This window comes from Talaromyces rugulosus, chromosome I (assembly GCF_013368755.1).
Source record: "Talaromyces rugulosus chromosome I, complete sequence".
In the NCBI taxonomy this organism is placed as follows: domain Eukaryota; kingdom Fungi; phylum Ascomycota; class Eurotiomycetes; order Eurotiales; family Trichocomaceae; genus Talaromyces; species Talaromyces rugulosus.
In genome coordinates this window covers 3,946,948-3,967,987 of record NC_049561.1, presented here as the reverse complement: position 1 = coordinate 3,967,987, position 21,040 = coordinate 3,946,948, and the positions used below count along the sequence as shown (strand labels likewise).

The 21,040-nt window shown below is 47.4% G+C and overlaps 11 protein-coding genes across 11 annotated transcripts; 7 read left to right on the top strand and 4 right to left on the bottom strand.

The window, feature by feature from the left end:
• Positions 1–220: 220 nt before the first annotated feature.
• TRUGW13939_01328 (uncharacterized protein) lies at positions 221–1,431 on the top strand (the record flags this gene model as incomplete). The annotated part of the gene is made up of 4 exons (XM_035484529.1): positions 221–412; positions 471–569; positions 633–1,006; positions 1,074–1,431. 4 exons carry the CDS (start codon positions 221–223, stop codon positions 1,429–1,431), a joined length of 1,023 nt encoding a protein of 340 aa, XP_035340422.1.
• Positions 1,432–3,587: 2,156 nt separating this feature from the next.
• Positions 3,588–5,162, bottom strand: TRUGW13939_01327 (uncharacterized protein; the record flags this gene model as incomplete). Its single annotated transcript, XM_035484528.1, has 1 exon — positions 3,588–5,162. The coding sequence occupies one exon, from the start codon at positions 5,160–5,162 to the stop codon at positions 3,588–3,590; it is 1,575 nt and encodes a 524-aa protein (XP_035340421.1).
• An 821-nt stretch (positions 5,163–5,983) lies between these two features.
• TRUGW13939_01326 (uncharacterized protein) lies at positions 5,984–7,938 on the top strand (the record flags this gene model as incomplete). Its single annotated transcript, XM_035484527.1, has 4 exons — positions 5,984–6,201; positions 6,280–6,697; positions 6,753–7,392; positions 7,448–7,938. The coding sequence occupies 4 exons, from the start codon at positions 5,984–5,986 to the stop codon at positions 7,936–7,938; spliced, it is 1,767 nt and encodes a 588-aa protein (XP_035340420.1).
• A 116-nt stretch (positions 7,939–8,054) lies between these two features.
• Positions 8,055–9,404, bottom strand: TRUGW13939_01325 (uncharacterized protein; the record flags this gene model as incomplete). Its single annotated transcript, XM_035484526.1, has 1 exon — positions 8,055–9,404. The coding sequence occupies one exon, from the start codon at positions 9,402–9,404 to the stop codon at positions 8,055–8,057; it is 1,350 nt and encodes a 449-aa protein (XP_035340419.1).
• Positions 9,405–10,772: 1,368 nt separating this feature from the next.
• TRUGW13939_01324 (uncharacterized protein) lies at positions 10,773–11,725 on the top strand (the record flags this gene model as incomplete). Its single annotated transcript, XM_035484525.1, has 2 exons — positions 10,773–10,933; positions 10,996–11,725. The coding sequence occupies 2 exons, from the start codon at positions 10,773–10,775 to the stop codon at positions 11,723–11,725; spliced, it is 891 nt and encodes a 296-aa protein (XP_035340418.1).
• Positions 11,726–12,119: 394 nt separating this feature from the next.
• On the bottom strand, positions 12,120–12,587 carry TRUGW13939_01323 (uncharacterized protein; the record flags this gene model as incomplete). The annotated part of the gene is made up of 1 exon (XM_035484524.1): positions 12,120–12,587. The coding sequence occupies one exon, from the start codon at positions 12,585–12,587 to the stop codon at positions 12,120–12,122; it is 468 nt and encodes a 155-aa protein (XP_035340417.1).
• A 1,265-nt stretch (positions 12,588–13,852) lies between these two features.
• TRUGW13939_01322 (uncharacterized protein) lies at positions 13,853–14,840 on the top strand (the record flags this gene model as incomplete). The annotated part of the gene is made up of 3 exons (XM_035484523.1): positions 13,853–13,922; positions 13,975–14,230; positions 14,288–14,840. The coding sequence occupies 3 exons, from the start codon at positions 13,853–13,855 to the stop codon at positions 14,838–14,840; spliced, it is 879 nt and encodes a 292-aa protein (XP_035340416.1).
• Positions 14,841–15,052: 212 nt separating this feature from the next.
• Positions 15,053–15,718, top strand: TRUGW13939_01321 (uncharacterized protein; the record flags this gene model as incomplete). The annotated part of the gene is made up of 1 exon (XM_035484522.1): positions 15,053–15,718. One exon carries the CDS (start codon positions 15,053–15,055, stop codon positions 15,716–15,718), a length of 666 nt encoding a protein of 221 aa, XP_035340415.1.
• A 111-nt stretch (positions 15,719–15,829) lies between these two features.
• On the bottom strand, positions 15,830–16,269 carry TRUGW13939_01320 (uncharacterized protein; the record flags this gene model as incomplete). The annotated part of the gene is made up of 2 exons (XM_035484521.1): positions 15,830–16,008; positions 16,083–16,269. The coding sequence occupies 2 exons, from the start codon at positions 16,267–16,269 to the stop codon at positions 15,830–15,832; spliced, it is 366 nt and encodes a 121-aa protein (XP_035340414.1).
• Positions 16,270–18,269: 2,000 nt separating this feature from the next.
• TRUGW13939_01319 (uncharacterized protein) lies at positions 18,270–19,109 on the top strand (the record flags this gene model as incomplete). The annotated part of the gene is made up of 1 exon (XM_035484520.1): positions 18,270–19,109. One exon carries the CDS (start codon positions 18,270–18,272, stop codon positions 19,107–19,109), a length of 840 nt encoding a protein of 279 aa, XP_035340413.1.
• A 394-nt stretch (positions 19,110–19,503) lies between these two features.
• On the top strand, positions 19,504–20,789 carry TRUGW13939_01318 (uncharacterized protein; the record flags this gene model as incomplete). The annotated part of the gene is made up of 3 exons (XM_035484519.1): positions 19,504–19,527; positions 19,590–20,177; positions 20,241–20,789. 3 exons carry the CDS (start codon positions 19,504–19,506, stop codon positions 20,787–20,789), a joined length of 1,161 nt encoding a protein of 386 aa, XP_035340412.1.
• Positions 20,790–21,040: the final 251 nt, after the last annotated feature.

The following is a 21,040-nucleotide window of genomic DNA, read 5'->3' as shown; positions in this document are numbered from 1 at the left end:
TTTTCTCTCCTTCTCATTCTTCTTGCGAACCTATACATGTACCGGGGTTAAGCTTGTTTCTGCCCTGTTAGTTGTTGGCTCATTATTATTATTATTTTTGTTATTGTTTCGTCATTATCCCTCCTTCGTTGATCGACTTCTATCCGTTTTCACTCCCGTCTTCACAGCCAATTGATCAGTACCGGAGAGAAAACCAGGACGAAGGAACACTCGAGCCACCATGTCGACCCCAACTCCGGCCGAGATTGCCTACATGGAGGCTCATCCAGATGATTCCAAAATCGCCAACCTTGTTGCCTGTGGTGCCGTCACGTTAGGCATCGCTTACATCGCCGTCATCCTCCGGATCGTAGCCCGGACCAAGACGGCATTCCGAATGGGCGCAGACGACTATATGATTATTCTCTCATTGGTGAGATCGGCCCAAGAACAACTGAGTGGACAATCTGAACTGACTCGCTCCGTCGCAGCCGATATTTACAGTTTTTTTTGCTTTCTTGTGTATGACTTGTCACTATGGCATGGGAAAGCACATTATCTTCGTCACCGACACCAAAGGCTTGTTAGTTGTACGTATCCCCGCTTACCCTCTTCCTGGTCCAACTCTCTAACATGACCCAAAAAAAAAACAGAGCATGACCGTTGTCGAAGTACTATACAATGTGGTCATCCTATGGATCAAAGCTTCTATTTTGCTCCTCTACTTGCGCATCTTCCCCGTTCGCGAGTTCAAAAAGTGGACTTGGGTCATGATGGGCGTCAACGTCGCATACAACATCACCTTTATGGTTTGCTCCATTGCTCAGTGTGTACCAATCAACTCTCGGTGGGACCCGAGTATTTCTAGCGTCTGCCTCAACTACTACGCCGTCGTGGTCGCCAGTGGTGTAGTCAACATCGTCACCGACGTCATCATCCTGGCCATGCCTATTCCTCTGATTCACCAGCTCCATATCCCTGGCCGCAAGAAGCACATGTTGTCTGCTGTGTTTGCTACCGGTGCTGTGTAAGTTTGCGGTTCTTTTTTTTTTGAACGCCTATGTACATCAACATACTAACGGATGGTTAAATAGTGCTTGCTTCATCTCAATTGCTCGTTGCGTGGAGGCGTCCGCCCTAGGCTCAGCAGACTCAACCTGGGACCAGGTTAGCGCCCTGTATGTTACGTCTCTCGAAATCAGCGTCGGTATTGTGTCCGCCTGTGTGCCCACCTACCGACCTCTCATCAGCCGGGTGTCGGAAAAGATTATGCGAACCACCCCCGGCACGAACAGGGCCACGGATCACTATCAGCTCTCGGCTACTAGCAAGAATGCTGGAAGCCGCTATGGCTGGAACAAGACCGAAACCAGCAGCCAAAGCAATCTGCGCGACGACTCATCTGCCAAAGGCATCACTATTTCGAGAGACTACCAGGTCATCTCGGAATAAACTATCTTTTCACTACTCGGGGGTGTTTTCTCTTGTATAATCTTAAAACATCGTCCCATTTTCTTACTATTTTACATTCGGTGTTTGATGAGTTTTAAGTTTATGATACTTTCAAAATATGGCTTCTCGGTTGGCCCGTTCCGATACAGTCCTCGGACGTTTTTGTCTTGTTCTATTCCTCTTCTCCTCTACTTCTTGATACCCTTTGAGGGAACAGATTGGCTTCCGGATCTGCTGAACCATTCAGCAATTATAATAATATGATCACGAGATAAATGAAATAAATCAAATTTGTATACTCTACATATAGTAAATTATGGACTGGCCGTATCTTACCACTTTAAGCGTATTTAGAACAATCATAATTAGAATTGGTTCCAATGTTGTGAGGCTTATAAAATGAGGAGCGACCTTGTACATATGTGTTCAAATTGGATACTCATGACGGATTCTTACTCTGATATCAATTTATATCAATTGATATCAACAACCGTGTTTTCAACATTGAATGTTAAACACCAATTCAATGTTGATATATCAAACATAGTCCAATGTTGAGAATCGCATAGAAAATTATATATATATTTCAAATCTCGAGATGTCAACTGCTATATCAATTAATGCAACTGAGATCAGCATCAACCAGCGTCACATCAATGTAACACTGAAATATTTACTCTTGCACTCTAGGCATCGCCATTTAAGGAAAATTCCTCCTTGCAAAGAGAAAAACTACTTACGTAATGTGCGTAAGCAGTGGAAGCTCATGACCGATGCTACGTTGCACCAAAGCTTGGCATGAGGGCCTGACTTGGCGAAGGACACCCACGCAGTGACTACCAGTCTATCTATCACATATGCATATAATACGGGGTCTAGAGCCCTAGAATGGAGCATGTCAGTGGGGAGCGGCCGGCAATAGCCTGAGGATGTAACTGGATAGTAGTATTGCTGGTAAACCACTAAGTACTCTGCTGCTTGTGTACATAAGAATCTATATAGGGGCGCGTCCGGAAGGACGCGCAGAGTTCCCAAAGACACTAAACCCCTTTGGGAAACCCCTTCCTTATTGGCTGCAGGATCCGACTCGGTGCCGAGTCGGCTTGCTGATCTATCCACACATGGATTTACAGGCGTTTTCTGACAGAATAATGTAGTATTTTTTTTTTAAATTAATTTTTTTTAAAAATTTAGTGCATTATTCAAAGTATCACTTATTCTTCCGGAAATGGAACCACAGTGTCCAAAACAGGCCAGGTATACATGTACGTTCTTTTAAAAAGTTTTTAAAGTAATAATAGTAGATCGATCAACCCATTAGTTGCATCCGATTATACATGTTGGTGTTGGAGACTTGGCGTTGGTTTATTGTTGGATCAGCGACCACACGGCCTGGTCACGTTCTTTTTTATTGACCAGGATTGTAGCGTATTTTATAACCCCTGTCGGCCACCTAAGCCAGCCTGGCCACCCGTAATCCCATACAAAAGGCCATTTTTTATGATTATAAATCTCAGTATTTTTATTAAAGTACTGTATTTAAAAATTTAATATATTATTCTATATATAAAACTAAATAAGGATACTAATTTTCATAGAGTTATTATTATTTTTAAGAAAGTTATAGTTGTATATAGTGTATTTTATTATATTTTATTAATATAGGTGTAATTTCCCTTAATATTCTTTTGTAGAATTTTAGAACTTAAAAAGCAGTTATTTATAATGTATTTTATATAATTTCTAGTATAGATAGAGGTTTTCTTAATAGATTGTTGCGACTCTAAATCCAAAAAATGGCCATTTTATATGGGATTACAGGTGGTCGGGCTGGCTTGGGTGGCCGACGGGGGTTATAAAATACGTTAAATATTAACTGCGTCTTATTAGCGCCGGTTACAGTCCGATCATAGTTGCAGCTGTTTAAGATGACAGGGATAATAATAATCAAATGCACGATTGCCAAGAATTGTTTTGGTTCTTTAATATCGTTGTCGATATTAGCTAACTATGAACATGGCAACATCGAGGCCGCTGAATATACACATGACCGGCTGCACACGGGGAATATGAAAAGCAGGATAAAGGAGGTAATATAAGTGGGTAAAAAAAAAGATTGACCTGAATCACGAAGAAATAAAGAAAAAGGAGTCAAATCAAATGTGCACCGCCTTCACCTTGACTCGCACTCCCTGGCTGTCCAGCTTTGCCTGGGGAATCATCCAATCACGCTTGAAATCGACGTCGTCAATATCAGTCTCGAACAGCTCCAGCTCGACGCGTGTAGCAACCGCAGCAACCATTAGACGCAGCTCGGCCATGCCCAAGTTGTAGCCGAGGCAGTTTCGGGTACCACGACCAAACGAGACGAGGTGTTTCTTCAGATCGGTGTTGAGGATTTCCTTGTCGGTGTCTTCGTCACGGATGAGCCATCTCTCGGGGATGAACTTGCGGGGCTCTGGGAATGTGTCGGTGTTGAGGTGCTGGAAAGCGGACATGCAGCTGATAGGTGTGCGGGGAGGGATGGTGTAGTCCTTGTATTGCATCGGGTTCGGCGACAGACGCGGCGAGCGACCGACAATGCCACCGTGCAACCGCAATCCTTCATGGATGACAGCAGATAGGTACGGCAGCTTTTCGAGCACTGAGATAGATGGAAGCGGTGCTTTGGGGTCCGCGTATACCGTGGCCAACTCAGCCCGGAGACGAGCCAGCTTGGCTGGGTTGTCCAAGAGATGGAACCATGTAATCGTATGTGTTTTGGCGGGGGCTTCGCTGCCAGCAATCATCAGGATGGATGCTTCTTCAGACAGGCGCACCAAGGTCTTTTCCTGGGCGGGCAGTTTCTCGCTGTCGCGCATTTCTTCAATAACCGTTCTCTTTTCACGGTCCTTCTTCGCATACACACCCTTGAAGGCAAGCACGTCGGCAACCTGCTGGCGAATGCGCTGCTTCCAGCCGACAAGCACGGCGAGATCGGGTAGCAGCTTGGCCCCGAGCGATTCGGGGACCCAGGTCATGATGTGAATGAGCTGTGGGAAGTTGCGCACATAGGGGAGCGCTTTCATAATGTGGATGACGCTGTCACGCCAGCGAAATGCCAGGGTCTCGTCGTCCAACAGACCAAAGGGTTCGCCAAAGCTATAGCTCGTCACAACATCCATGGTGGTGGCAATCGAGCCGGCCGTCATACTGTACGGCTCCCCTGTCTTGAGGTATTCGGCCATCTTGGCTACAAACTTGTCGACGCAGGCACGTACGTTGTCCTCTAGGTTGACTGTATTGCGCATGCTGAAGAACGGAGAGAGGGCATCGCGGCGGATGCGGTGAAGGTCATGCACGGTGGTGAACCCGGTGGCATTGTTGCAATCTGGCGCCTGCGTCCACTTCACGTACTTGTCGCGGCGTTGCGGTAACGAGGCGTAGATGGTGTCGTAAAAGGCCGGGTCGCTGCAGTGAAGCTCGTCGGGACTCACTCGCACGATAGGGCCGTATTTCTGGTGCATCTTCTCGACTTCCCAGATATACGTGCCCTGCTTGACGACGTCATAGTAGAACTCAGGCCAGGTGGTCAAGGCGACCAGTCTGGGGCCTGGAAATTTGGCCAGCGGGCTGAGATACAGCCGGTAGATGGCGCCGTAGACGGTGTAGGACAGCAGGATAGCACCTACCGCGAGGGCCCAGGAAATTTCCGTGTCAGTCAGCATCGTCACTATGCTGTCTCTGGCCATGAAAACATGAATAGAAGTAATGTCGAGGTAAAAGAGACTGCAGAAAACACTGTGTGAGTGTGAATAGACGAGCTGAGCTGCAGCTAACAAAAAGACAAAGCTTAGTAGCTTAATAGATAGATATTGATAGGCAGGCTTTCACTCAGCAGTGGACGACTACTGTGGTATAGGCTGGCATCAGACTGACTCGTGAACGCAATAATAACAGCTGTGATAACAATAGCAGCAGCAACAATAATGATCGATAGTTGACACGGGCCAGCTCATGATCCTGTATATTATCAGCTCAATTCCAAATTAGGAAGGATGCTTGGCCGGATTCGGCAGCTGGTTTGAGGTTCCCTTTTGTCGGGACGGATGGGCAGGGTGGGTCCACGCCGTGGGGGCCACGTGTATTGTACTGACAGTACTTACCGTAATACCGATATTACAGTGATACTCTGCTGAAAGCGGTAGCGAGAATGCCGATTGAGACGACCCAGAATTGGGGGCGAGATAATCGCATGTTTGTGCCCTGATCGCCGGCTAAGACTGGGTATCTAGTACGTACATACTCCGTACGTACTGGGTACCATGGTGGCCGGCAGTCGTTTGCTGACACGATAGCTGAGCTCGGTCCTCTACATGGTGTGGAATCGTGGTTATTGTGAAGAAATGAGGGGTTGTATGCAGAATGGCGCTGGCAATCTGACATGTGAAGTTTTGTAAAAAGTCAAATCAACTCCAAGCACTCGTTGATTCGGTCAAGACGTAACACGCGCCCTTTATTGCATGCAGCCGAGACCGGTGCTTTGCGCAAGACAAAAGACATTGATTGCAACATGGCCGAAGTAAAGCTTCATGTTGTCGGGCCTGACGGAGATCGCAGCAAACGTCCTATCCACGCAGAGCGCACAATCCGCATCGCATGCATTGGTGCTGGGCAGGCTGGCCTGTGCTTTGCATACAAGCTGCAGCGCTCTTTTCAGAATTTCGAGCTGGTCGTGTACGAGAAGAATGAGGGTGTTGGCGGAGTGTGGTATGAGAACAAGTACCCAGGGTAAGCTTCCGATCAGTGGGTTTTGTAGTATTTCGTATTTGGTGGCAAGTATAATGTCAATTGACAAGGATGATATAGCCTAGCATGCGATTTCCCCGGACACAACTACGTCTACTCGTTTGAGCCATGCGCAACCTTTGAAAGCGAATACGCGCCGCGCAATGCCATTCTCGAGTACTTCTCCAACTTTGCGCAAAAGCATGGCCTGCATAAATACATCCGAACGCGCACGAGGCTGAGCCAGGCAGAGTGGGATGACGCCAATGGCAAGTGGAAGCTGCAACTAGAGGATTTGGCCGACGGCAATAAGTCGTTTGATGACACGGCCGATATCGTGATCAATGCCTCGGGCCATCTGAACCGATGGAAATGGCCTGCTGTGCCGGGCCTGCACGGCTTCCAAGGGCATCTCGCCCATAGTGCCAATTGGGATGAGACCTTTTCTCTGGAAGGAAAACGGGTTGCTGTGCTTGGAAATGGGCAAGTGGTCATTCAAGTATATCCCTGTGCGCATATCGACTAACGTGTGATATAGATCGAGCGGCCAACAGGTCCTTACTGCAATCCAGCCAAATGTACAAAAGCTAGTCCATTTCATCCGACAGCCCAACTGGACTACAGGTCCATTCTGTGACCCCCAGCGCGACTACAGCCCCGAAGAAGTCGAAGCGTTTCAGAACGAGCCAGGCAAGCTGCAGACCAAGCGCAAAAAGGACGAGACCATCCTCAATACCTTCTATTCGGCCTTTTTACACGATAGTCTCCTGCAGACCGGATTGCATGGATATGCTGCGCAGGCGATGAAGGCACAAGGCCTGCCGGACGAGTTGATTCCGTCTTTCAAGCCGGGTTGTCGCCGTCCGACGCCCGGAATTGGATATATTGATGCTCTGAATGCGTCAAACACAGAAGTTGTTCTGGGCGAGATCCAGCGAGTGACTCCCAGGGGAATCGTAGACCATACTGGCCGCGAGCACGAGCTGGACGCAATTTTCTGCGCGACGGGCTTCGACACCACCTATGTGCCTGATTTCGAGATCCGGGGTCTTGGGGGCAAGGCACTGAAAGACCTTTGGGCTGAGGACATCACCGACTCGTACATGGCCACGACTGTACCGCATATGCCCAATTTCCTGCTTTTTGGCGGCCCTTTCTTCCCACACGTCAGCGGCAGTGCAGTTCACAATTCTGGTATGAAAGCCCTCTCGTACTCCAGTTTGCTTGACTCTATGCTGACAAGATGTAGAAATGCAAGCGGACTATATGCTCCAACTAATCGACCGCTATCAGACCGAGGCGATCCACTCCTTCACCCCATCACAAGCAGCAAGCCGCGGCTTTACCGCATACTGTCGACGTGTGCTACTCAACACTGTCTGGAGTGACGGGTGCCGGTCGCACTTCAAGGCTGGCACGGCTAATCAAGGAAGTCTTTCCATGTGGCCTGGTAGTAGTATGCATTTTGGCGAGGCTCTGCGCGAGGTCCACGCTGAGGACTACGACTGGGTGTGGAGCGGCCAGACGGCCGACGAGCAAGCAGCAAACCGGTTTGCATGGTTGGGTAATGGGTTCTCGGCCACAGGCGCAGATCCAACCAGCGATCTGGCCTGGTACATCACTGAGCAGGACGAGGGACCGTTGATGAGTCGCGGTGCGCGACGGCGGCAGTTCACCAAGAGTGGGACTTGTCCGGGGAGGAATGAGATGCTGGCGCCTTTGGGGCGAGTCGCTGATTAGGCTTTTCTTCTTCTAGTTATGTAGATGTCCAATTGTAATATAAATGTCATGTATTTGTTGGTTGGTGTCTATTATTGCACAAGATGTCTAGCTAGATCCATTGATATACGGGTAAATTATTCAATCAATTCCTTCACGATGGTGGCCTTCCATTCTCCCAAAATCTGTTCTACAAAGGCGCGGTCGTAAAACGCCTCGTTATAATGGTGCGCAATAGTCAATTCACCATTGCGTGTCCACAGATACGACTGCAACAATTTGTTGATGACCTCCACACCTAGCCACCAATCTTGAAGCTCCACCGTGTTGGCCGCACCAACGTACTGGTGCTTTAACCACTTGTCCAGGTCTCCCAGGGAGCTTAGCTCGGGATGTGCGCCACCAGGGGCCTGCAGCGCCAGCTCAAGAGGCGCGGCCAGCATAGCGCCAATCTTTGGCACGTAGTCCGCCATATAGTCGAACAGGGGCTGCAAGTCTCGCTTGTAATCGGAGGTGAGAAACTTGGCAATTTCATCGTATGTCTTGTTCGCGCCGAACTCGACACTGCATGCCCTGCCCGTGTGGTACACTGTACCGGCGGCGGCACTACCGTTCCATGGAGCCGGTAGACGATCACGGATATTGTATGTCGTAAAGCATATAAGGCGCCCATCAGCTGGAGTCGCGTGTTTGAGCATCACGGTCAACAACGCCGCATGCACTGCAACCGTCACCGTCAGACCGCGCGCCTTGCTGGCAGCGATGACCTTCTGGCTCTCTTCTCGCGACAGATGCGTGCCTATGCGCCGGGATTCGCTCGGCAAGCTATTGGGCAGCTCAGCATCAAAAGCAGCAGGAGCCGACCCGGTAAACAGGGCAGCAAGCTGTGCATCGGCGCCCTGAGAAATTTCCGGGGTGACCTCCAGGTTGATCGACGCCGCCGAGTCCATGGTTGCAGGAAACCGTGATGGTTCGGAACCGTCAAATACGAGATCCTTGGCGGATGAGCCCTCGGCGAGCAGGGTGAAGAAGGAATCCTGGAGCAGGATCAGGCCTACCCCGTCAGACCGCCAGTGAGGGGTGCGAAACAGTAGCTCTCTGGACGCTGGGAGATAATGCGCCGTGAGTACAGGGCAAGGAGACAAGGCAACATCGAGTTCTTCGGCCGAACGGGTGTCGCTCTCCGGGTATACAATCAACGTCTTCTGTACCCAGGCGTCAAAGTTTTCCGGGGAGAGCACCGTGTAGGTCAGATTCGAGCCGGACTCGTCTGCGACGGTCGCCTGCTGCGGATGTTTGTGAATGAGGGCCTTCCAGGCCTGGCGCAAGTCTTCTACCGACACCGCATCTTTGAATTGCACGGTGCTGGAGATCAAGTATTGCTCCCTATTGAGGTGGGCGCCTGACGCAGCAATGCCGCGGTAGAAACGCTCGATGGTGTCGAAGGGGCGAGCATAGACGCCCGGCGCTGTTTGCTGCCACGACATGCTTCTGAGTGTCTGTCTGGTGTGTAGCGGATACTTTGCGCTTGTTTCTAGAAGAGTGTGCGTGTTCTGCAGCAGGATCTGTTTCCAAGCTCCGAATAAAGCAAGATCAGGAGTATGGTGAGGGGATGAAGGGATAGTTGCAGTAGTTGCGATAGACCGTGCGGAGAACAAGCAGCAGGTACAAATACAATACGCGTATTGTCACGCCGCCGTACCGTACGAGTAACGGCGCTAGCAACGAGTGCCTGACAATTCGGGCGATCGACATACGAGTCAACTTTCAAGCACCGACTATGTGCGCTATTGTCTTTTATACGCTGTTAGTATTAACTTTACTGAGTCTATTGACGATGCTTATTTACCATAAAGTAGTAAATTATGTGCCCCAAATTCAAGGACGCACTATTGCCCGCCGCCGGTAAATCCACAGCCTAGTGATGCTTGTCATGCGGTCTGCAGGCAGCTCCACGTACAAGGATTATGCATAGATAGCAATTTACTCCGAACATGAGGTCCATATATCCCTGCTAGCGCTATGCATGGTTACTTAAAAGTGGTGTGATTGAGTATGCTTACAGCAAGTGATCTTCGCGGCCGCCGTTTCACTGATAAGCCGATCACCATCAATGCGTCTGTTCAGGAATTAGGATCTGTACCCCTGATGGTGAACAAGGTGCAGTGGAGGATCCTACAGGGGGGTTGTACAAACCATGCTGGATTGTGGAGTTGGACTATAGGGGAACGGACTGTGGACATGTCGCACAAACGACCTCATCATGGGGGCATGAATGCCAAACTAGGCCGATGTAACATGCTTAATATGTGCTATCAAGTTTTTGTGGTGCGTGGCACTGATGGCTTTTCGATGATAATATTGCATGGTAAGTTATAGTTTTGCTAGACAAAGCCCACTACTGCAGGTTCGTCATTTGTATTTGCAAAGAATGTAGTATTGAAAATACATGTTATAGGTAGACACACTATTACTACGAAGTATACTGAGCAAATTACACAATTATAGTACTTCACAGTTCTACAAAGTGCCCGAATCAGGCGTCGACATCAGATCTGTATAGACATATATACATAAAATGGCGGTGGTAAAAGCTTGTGCGGGGTTGCCGAGCACTACAGTACACAGTTTCAAAGTGTTGAATCTGTCAACATCGGACGACTCCATGTCTATACAATTTCGACTCCATAGATTATGAATTTGGTTTATAGTCACCGCATTATTATACGACATTCTAACACTGGCTGGCTTGCGACAGCATCAAACAAGGGATTTCAATTCGCATTTGAGCGCAAGATTTTTTTCGCCACAATTCTCAAAAGCACACTCGCAATAGAGAGACAGAACGTTCCACCATGAAGCCCGGAGATCCCTTCCAATCAGTGCTTGTGTCTCCTGCAGAGCTTCACCTCGCCCTTTCTCATTCTACAGCTTCGCCTCGTCGCATCATTCCCGTGGCAGTTGGTCGGCAGTCGACTCTTGGCTCTTACCAGGGGAATCATATTCCAGGATCCATGTATACAGCAACCAAGGCAAGCGCAAAAAAGAATGGACATTTTGGACTGATAAATAACGTAGATTCTTCAATATGGATCAAATCAGGGACACTACGTCAAAATACCCAGTAATGCTACCTGATCCCGTCCACTTTGCTACTTGCATGACGGATCTGGGTGTTCGACCAGACGATATCCTTGTTGTTTACGATACGCTCGAGGTAGGATTTTACTCTGCGCCTCGAGTAGCGTGGACATGCCGATATTTTGGGCACGCTGATGTCCACGTCTTGAATAATTTCTCTAGCTATGTTGCTGGTGGCTTTGATGTTTCTTCCGGAGAATTACCTCAACTTCCGAACGTTCAGGTGGATAGATATCCTATCTGTCAGCCTTTAAGTTCGGATGCTGTGATTGACTACAAGGAGTTGCGCGATCTGTTACTGTCAAAGAATACCGCGGAAGGTTTTCAAGTTCTCGATGCGAGACCACACGATCGATTTTTTGGAAAAGATAAAAGCGACCCAACTACTCCAGGGCACATGCCATCTGCAATAAACATTCCTCTCGCTTCAATTTTAGGGCCTGCCAGAACCCTCCTCAAAGCCAACGAGTTACGTCAACTTTTTGCCAGAGCTGGCGTGCATGGAACACTGCCCGTCATTCTCACCTGCAACTCGGGCGTGACGGCTGCGGCTTTGGATCTGGCATTGGAGGTTAGTGGATATGGGATGGAGAGGCGGATTTATGATGGCAGCTGGACAGAATGGACAGACCGGGAGACGGACAAGGAGCTGATCGTTTTGGATTGATAGAGATTGCAAATAGATCACTACATGTAGCTTGTACTTGCAATTATATAATTATAGAGAAAATATTTGAACAGTAAAGGTTTCACATGTGTTTTCACAACATTGAAACATTCAACTTTTAGACTATTTTTTAAATCAATTGATATGCAGGTTGAATTTTTCTTGCACATGTGAAACCGAGACACGATAATATTACATGTAGGAATTGAAATACAATTATCAAAAGGTATTTCTTTTCTTGATAGATTGGTGGAGCTTTTCAACATTTGGACATTATTCACTAGGCGGATAAACATGAAGATAAATAAGATAAATTTTGTATATAATACAGATCATTAACTAATACAAGATGTAGTGCAGAAAAAAAAAATAACTCAACTAAACAAACTTTATATCAACCGGGCATTTCTGCCATATATTTGCTAGCTCTAGCTTGAGTATTGTCCAGCTCTAACGGATAGACGTATCGAGAATCAGAGTGAAGCTCATATGGCTGCTTTGCCCCACTGGTGCTGATGTTGCAAAGATATTGCTGTTTTCTGGATGGAGTCTCCGTGATGCCAGGATTATCAGGTTTGTTTCTTCGGCGTCTCCAGAACCACCAGAAAGCCATGGTAGCAATAAATAATGCTATAACACCGGCACCGATGCCAATGCCAGCAATTAGAAACCGTGCTGGGCCCATGTTTAGTGGCCGAATCCGGTTCAGATGTCGCCGTAGCGCTCTGGGAAACCGGAAAGGATGTTTGCGACGTAGAGTGAGAGACGGCTTTAGAAATGGTCGTAGATGCCGACGTGGTTTTCGCAGGCTCAGATGTAGAGTCTGAATCTCGATGTAAGATTGTGATTGTTGAGCCCACATGAGAATAGGTTCTGTGATTTGGGTCGACCCTTTCCTTGGGGGCGGCAGTGGGCACGGTCGTAGAACTTGATGATGCGAACATACTTGTACATCCGGCGAATGATACTGTTACAGAGTGGCTGTCGATCTGGGCCGAGGTGGTGTAAGAGAAATCACTGTAGAAAGATTAACATGTTTTCTGTCCTTTTCCCCGACTTTCCAGTGGGGAAAGAATAGAATATACTCACGAGTAACAGCAGGTGGCCGTGGTAGTTCCACTGTCTACAGTGGCGTCCACAGAAGTATATCCAGCCGGACAGTAGCCAGGACTGTAGATGACGCTGGCCGACAGTCTCCCGCTGTTTGCGAAGCCAGACGGAAAACATGAGCTAACGACCGAGCCACAGTTTTGCATCAAAATTCCCGGGTACTAGTTGTTATACTTGAACGGCTCGAAAGCCCAGGACGATACGCAATCTGGGGGCTGTGTGAAAATAAATGTCATGGCTATTGTCGTCGTCACAATGGGAGACGAGCCCATTCGTACCGTCGTTGAGGGAGCGGTCGCCATAGCTCAAAAGATCAGAATTGACTCGATAATAAAACACTGACGCTTCAATTAATGATTTCAACAACGCTAGATCACAACTCAATGTTGTCGCAGATGCAGAGGCCGTTTAGGTGGGCAGCCGTACCCGGCCGTGACATTTCAATGTTGGACAGCAGCCTCATTGTGCAGTTGCCATGAACTAAATACTACTGCATCAGGTCCAGTTGTCTTTTAATAGACTGCATCTACAAACCAAAGGTTTGGGCGCCTATAAGTGCATATTGTGCGAACGTGATTGGTCAATATGGTGTTGGAAACTACAATCCAATACGAGACGGGTATTGGCCCCACCTGACCAAGCAGCCGCCGCAGAGTAAAAATAGCAGTCAATCAGCAGCTGTTATCCGCTATCCCCTTGCCGCCCAATATGCACGTTGGACAATTGTAATCTTTCTGAAACAGTGATGGCGGCCAACCAGCGCTCAAAATGGCAGAGACCCTAAGATCAGGTCTCTGGGCTGCCGCTAGTCTTGATGGTTGGTCCGGATCACTGCCGCCATAAGGGTAGCATCCAAGGGATCGATTGTCTGTCAAGGTGGGATGCAAATAAAGTCCCAAGTTGATAAACTGCTTTGGCAGCTTTCTTCCTTTTAGATACCTTGAATCTGCAATATTTTAAATGCGCTGGCAGCATTTCCGAGCGACCCTTAACAAGGGCTGCACTCCAAACATGCCGATGCCTGTGCTGCGACTGACACTCGCTGTGCTTGGAATCCTTTGCCTTTTAAATTTGTTCTCCAACTATCGTATGTTTGATTCTTGTGTCTATTCAACTGTGTCGAGCTAAACTCATTGCAGCGGGTGTCGATAAAAGTCGTGGATACAACCCCGATGAGCGGAGAATCGGCAAAGTCACCATGATCTATGGAGACAATAAGTCGATCTATGAGCGGGCCTTGAGCACACATAGAGAGCATAGTCGCCGAATGGGGTATCCTTTATCTGTCCTGCGAAGACCCATCCTCGACGGCACATGGAATAAAAACGCCATTCTTCTGTCGCTGCTTCTTCAAGAACTGGAAAAGCCACTGGACCAACGACTCGAGTGGCTATTGTGAGTGTGCTCATGTCTTGCTCTTCTAGATAATACTACTGACAAAAAATCTAATAGTTGGTTCGACAGCGATACGGTGCTGATGAACCCAAACATGCCGCTAGAGACTTTCTTACCACCGTCTGGCACTCTAGACGTGCATATGTTGCTAACATATGACTGGAATGGAATGAACAATGGGGCTTTTCTCCTGCGAGTGCACCCATGGTCGGTCGAATTACTTTCGGCTGCCATTGCATACCCTATTACCAGTCGGGAGCATCAACCGGATGGTTTGACGAGCGACCAGACTGTGCTAGGATATCTCCTAGACGAGAACAAATATTTCTCCCGGTCAGTGGAGTATTGTCCGATGCGGTGGTTCAACGCATACATGTCGCTTCCCAACGGAGAGATCAACGCGGACTCGCCGGAGTATCGCCAGGTTCATCCCGGTGATCTCCTCGTTCACTTCCCGGGCACATCGCGTGAAAGTTTGAGTCGCACCATGGAGCCCTACCTGGAAATAGCAGAAGCACATCGATCAGAATGGGAGCTGCGCCTGGAGCATACTGGCTACGCCAAAGAGACACGGGCTTTCTGGAACAGCGTGCGACCACCAAAGGCATGATGAAAACCGGCGTCGAAGGCTGTTTGTTTATTTGGTTGTAATATTCCATTTATCAGACAACAGCAAAACGTTGAATAGACCGTCCGAACAAAAGGTTGAGATGAGAACGACCGTGGGCCAATTAATAGTTTGACCCCGCGCTAAGATAAGGTGCGCCGCAGAAAATGATCATCACCAACAGCAGGACATAGGAACTAATATCGACTGCAAGCATGTTCCATATCTTTTCTGCTCTTCCAGCCGAACTCCGCTTATACATTTGGCGCCTTTCTTTGGTCCATGTAGAGCCTGTCGTCGGCATCTCGTGCGTGCGCGGGGTGCATCCCACCTCTCGCCGCTTTGCGCGTCTTTTTCGCGCCAGTCGCGAGAATCCTCCACAACTGCGCGTCAGCTGCGAAGCCCGGAATGAAGCATTGCGTGTGTACTCGCCCTACTTTGCCACAGAGTATGTGCCGAACTCGCGCATTTATTTGGCTCCGGACCGTGACATCGTCCGTCTGCCAGACTCTCTCCTCGGATATCTCGGTCCTGCCGAGCTGACGGCCATTCGCCGCCTGACTGTGCAGATCAACGATTACATGTTCTTCGGGGCATACTGGATGGAGGTGATGTGGAAACTGAGCAATCTGATCGAACTTGAATTGGTGGTTGTTTTGAACTTGCCAGTGTATACCATCTCGGACGACCTGTTGCAGGCAACGGGGTTGGATGATACCGAGACGCACTCACTAGCAAAACTCAAACAAGCCTTTGTCGAAAGTGCCCGGACGAATCCAGAGTGGAAGCTTCCTAGGATCATGGTAACATCGGACAGTGGCAAAGCAATAGGCGAGGTCACGGTTCTTCCTGAAGACATAGAGCAACCGGATGGGCAATGATTTGAGCGCCCCTAGGAAGGATAACATAGCAAACGTATCTATAACCCTCCTGTGCTATTGAGCTATTGCTACAAATTTGCCCGAGACGGAAAGCCCTCTAACCTGCACCCTTCATCTACCACCGTGACTTGCGAAATTCAGTCGAATCCGAAATTTACTTTTCTTTTCAACCGACTGCTCTAGCTGCACTTGACCGATCTTCAACCTCGCCTCATACCTGGAAATCAACGCCGGCCGATGGTATTTATTAAATTTCTTCGTGGCATCTTTACCGGCAACGCCTTGGAGGACTTTTTGTCTTATTGTTAATATTTGTTATACTAAATCTTCTGATTTGACCCGAGCATTTCGAGACAATACGTACTTTTTCCCCCGCCTGGATGCTCGCTCACAAAATTTGTAAGATCGTACACATTGCCATCGATTATGACCCAGATATCATCTAATCGGTTGTGCTGGGCGATTTCACTGAGCGCATATATCTTGGTCGGGGGTTCTTGCAATGGAGGGGACTCTAGAGACTTGTCTTTTGGGGATGTTGCGTATTCCATCATTAAACATTGGGCTCATGAAACCATTGCAAAAATTGATCTTGTTGGATATCAACATTTACTTAACCCTGTGCTTCGGATAGCAGCCGGGCGGGGAATCGATATAGCAAACCGAGGTTTGGACGAATCCTTCTGAGCCTACCAATTAATTCCCAATGCGAACTACAAAATTTGTAAACTAACTAAAAGCGGATTACTCTAATATTGCCGAACCGAAATAGCTTCCACGAAAAATTAAATTCAAAGTTGACGCCGATGTATACATTGATTGCTGTTACTGGTCCCAGAGACCTGCGGGGTAAGGAGGAGGCGTCCGAGGTTGGCCAAACACTCTTTTAACTGGGCAATTTTTCAGCCGAAATAATTAATGTACTAATATCTGTCATTGGTAGACCAAAGATTGTAATGTGTGTGCTGTTTGATAGACAAAGGTTGCATGAATAGCTGCCATGTGACAAGTGTCAAAAGCAATATCGATGAGCAGCCTGATCCGTGACTCATGCATTCGTTCATCTTCAGTGATTTAATTGGGACTAAAATCTGCATACTGTTAAAAAAATGAATTTCCGGCCATGATTAGACATAGTCGCTGTAGCAATGTTGCTCTATCGCCACCCTTGTGGACCTTTGGAGTTTATCAATATACCTGAATAGCCACAATGAAGGTCTACTGATTGTCACCTATTAGCTAATAGAGTAAAATAGAGGCTCGAAAGCTCAGAGCTATCCCATCAAAACGAGCAGTTCAAACCCAAGAACGAATAAATGCTGTGAAAAGGCCAACAAAATGTACATTAGTGCCTAGCGTAGCTGGCCTTTGGTGAGTAGCCAGTACATATGCGGATAAATGAGACACGTCGGGTACTCGTGCAGTTTTTACGGCCCTGTGTTGGAATTTCCCGCATCATGGGAATGATAGATGGCTTGGCTGCGTGCTGTAGACCCCGCATGGTTGCTCTCAGCCTCGCCGTAGCAATTTTTAAATGGCATCATTGTCAGTTCCCAGGAAAATCAAATGAATGATCGAATGTGGCATTGTGACAGACAGATAACAACCAGCTGCAATTTAGACCGCTTTTAAATAATGTAACATCTATAGAATATAGATTTCTCGTACGTGGAATGGGCTAGATCTACTCGGTCATTCTCAGCCTTGTTCCGGATTTCCTATTAGGGCAGTCCACTAGTAATGCACATAACGCTGTCAGTGCGATGGAAGTAGATGGAATGAGGAGTATGAAGCACATGGCCACTTTTAGCGTACTTGTTTACAAGGACAGCTTGAAATAAACCTAAGCCCATCCCCGAAGATGGAACAAAAGTGATGTATAAAACTTGACAGCCCCAATAGGCTCCATAATTTCATTGCATCTCTTTTCATAACTAAAACACAAAAATTTGCTGCCATGGTGTTATTTATCACTGGGGGCCTTGAGAGCTTGCCTATTCAATTAGGAAAATACGCCAAAAGCCTGTACAGGTTCCACCGCAACGTACGGTATGCCGGAGCAGATATCGATATGCTGAGGAAAGAAGTCAATGCTTGCCGCTATCTCGCACTGATGTTCAATGAAAGCACCAAGGAAATTGAGGGCCAAGCTAAAGAAAAGGCCCGCCAAAGCGGAATCGACCAAATCATTGTGGAACAATCAACCGATGCTTACAGTAGGATCGAAAGGTTGCTCAAGCGACTCGAGCCGTTGCAGAAGAGTGCCAGTTCAAATCCAATGGAAAAATTATTGGCCATAATTAGATGGAATATTTACAGGCAGGAGATCCAAGTTCCGATAGTAACCCTTGGGAGCGTCAAATCGAGCCTTCAGTTGCTAGGAACCATCTTACTGCTGGACAAAAATGTTTCAAAAATACGCTTCGACTCTTCATTGAGCCAGACTGAAAGAAAATCGCTTTCATCAACCATGTGAGATTTAGTACCCTTCATTGCGGTGATTGACCTTTGTGTTTTTAGATGTTATACTAACAACCGTATTGTAAGAAAAATGCTGCGGCAAGAGATTCGACGCTATGAGCGCACTTTGGAGAAAACAAAGCAAACGCTGGAACGGCAGCATGACCAAAATGAAGATTATCATCGATCTTGTGTAAAGAAACTATCGCAAATAATCGATATAATACAAGAAGTAAAACGTGAGCCTATTTCGGAGGCGAGAAAGTTACAAAGTGCTTCGTCGCTCTCTTCGCCGGTCTCTACATCGTCACGTCAGCAGCGGGAATCATCATCTCATGGACAGCGCAGAGATCAGAGGCACTCGATTACACCCATTCGATCAAATGTCTCCAACCGTCATCCAAATTCACGGAATCCAAAAAATAATGAAAGACTTGTGGGAGACTTCCGGCGGCCTGTGCATGCCCATCCTTCAGTTAATTCGAGTCCCGACTCAGAGACTTCCAGAAGTATCTCCAACTCTCGCGCATTGATATTGAGGAGTCGCCATATGGGCCAGGAACATAACTCCAACTCCGGTGACGCAAATATACACGAAGAATTCGAAATCCAGCCAAATGCCCTAGTATTGAGAACAGGGGCCAGATCCCAAAACCGCCGAACGAGCACAAGTCAGGCTGGATGTGAGGAAATCGGCCAAAACTATCCAGTATATCATGAATATGAGGATAATTCGCGAGAAATGTATTACCTGAGCCGTGCTCCAAGCTATGTACGAGGCAGTGAAAGTGGATCGGATTCCGCTGCACCTAGTGAAAACCAGTTCTCTTCAAAAACTTACATTCCCATGCCCCCGTTTGCTAAAGCAGACCTGAATGAGCTTAGCAGAAGACAAACCAAGAGAACGCAAGGACAAGAGGAGCATGAATAGTGTTTAAATGTTATCCGACAGCGGTGAATTTGTATTCTTGTCGGCTTTATTTTACACTGGTATGAAATATATGGAACTTTACGTTCAAGAATATAATCCTGACATGTAGTAGCGAAATATCTTATTAGTCGAGCATATTGTTCACAAATGATGCTCAAGTGAAACTATTTTTTATACATCGAAGATGATCATTGGATAAAGGGATGATTTGTAATATCGATTACGTATATCATAACATCACAGAGCCAGTCAGCCTCGGTATTCCATGTTGGGACTAGCGTTGTGTATCACAGATCGGCCTCACTTCGTAGGATCGTCAACTTGCAACTCAAGCACTGTGATTCTTACACACGCTGGCGATATTATTTGAAGTAAAGTGACATACCTGGATACCATGGCTGACATTACCCCGTTCAAAGTATGTTTTATTAACAACATCCAAGCAGTATACAACATCCGATTCTCTAACTCGTTGAGCAGATTAATATAGCTTCATCCGAAGTGGACCTGCTTGCAGCAAAGCTCAAGCTTGCTAGGCTTCCTCAGCATGATTTTGCATGGAACGAAGAAAACGGCTTGACGACGAATCAAGTATCAGAAGTCGTTCGCTTTTGGCAGACAAAGTACTCATGGCGAGACGAAGAGGCGCGAATAAACGCGGCTCTCCCACAGTTCACTACCAAAGTCCCGGTGTCGGATGGCTTTGGTCCCTTGGACGTACATTTTGTATACAAACGATCGACAGCGAGAGGGAATAGCAAGAGCGGTATCCCACTACTATTTGTACATGGCTGGCCGGGCTCTTTTCTCGAGATCGAAAAAGGACTTGGGCCGCTGACCGATGCGGGGTTTGATGTGGTCGCGCCGTCGCTACCCGGCTACGGGTTCTCGGAGTATACCAAGAAGAGAGGATTTGATCTCAGGAAACATGCCGAGACTTTTCATAATCTCATGTGTAAGCTGGGATACGAAAATTATGTCGTCCAAGGAGGTGATTGGGGTAGTTGGGTGGTTAGGGCCATCGCCCTGATGTATCCGCAGAACATACGGGCATTGCACTTGAACATGGTATTTCCTCAGAGCCCGTGAAAAACGTACCTGAAAGTTGATAGTACTCACTCACGATAATAGTTCAAAACATATAAGCCGGCCTTTCCTGACGGCAGGGAACCCGAGTATACTGAATACGAGAAACACTCTCTTGACCGTTTTCACAATTGGTTTCTGAAAACCAACCTCGACTACGGCGCCATTCAAGGGGCTCGGCCACAAACACTAGGCTATTCCATGCATGACAGCCCCGTTGGTCTGCTCGTATGGATTTGGGACAAGCTTCGCTTGTGGTCCGACAATTACCCCTGGACACCAACGGAGCTCATCACCTGGACACTGATGCATTACTGGCCAGGCCCAACTACAGGCTTCGTCATGTATATGGAGAATAATCCTCCCGCAATGATGATCCAGGGAAGTTGGGCAGACAACTATCTCGAAATGCCATGTGGGTTCAGCGCATTTCCTAACGAGTTGGGTATCTTGCCTAGGAGCTGGGCGGAGAAAGTTGCCAATGTCAAATTCTGGAAAGAGCACCCCGCTGGTGGACATTTTGCAATGCATGAAAGACCAGAAGAACTAGTTGCAGATTTAGTGACATTTTATCGGAGCGTTTGGGTAGACTGAAACTGACCTTCAAGGAAATCGTGGCATAGTGAATATACATAGCCCAGCAATAGTTTGCGACTTGACTGAACCGGATGCTTGAATGAAAGTTACCCCCTTGAACCTTTTCTTCAGATAAACTCTGTTATGAAAACTGAAAACCAAGTCTACATATGTATAAATTCTATATTAGAATAATGCAGTGACCTAGTTTGATAAATTGATAGAAGGGGATGGGATGATGAAACGTCTTGTCATAGAAAATGATACTT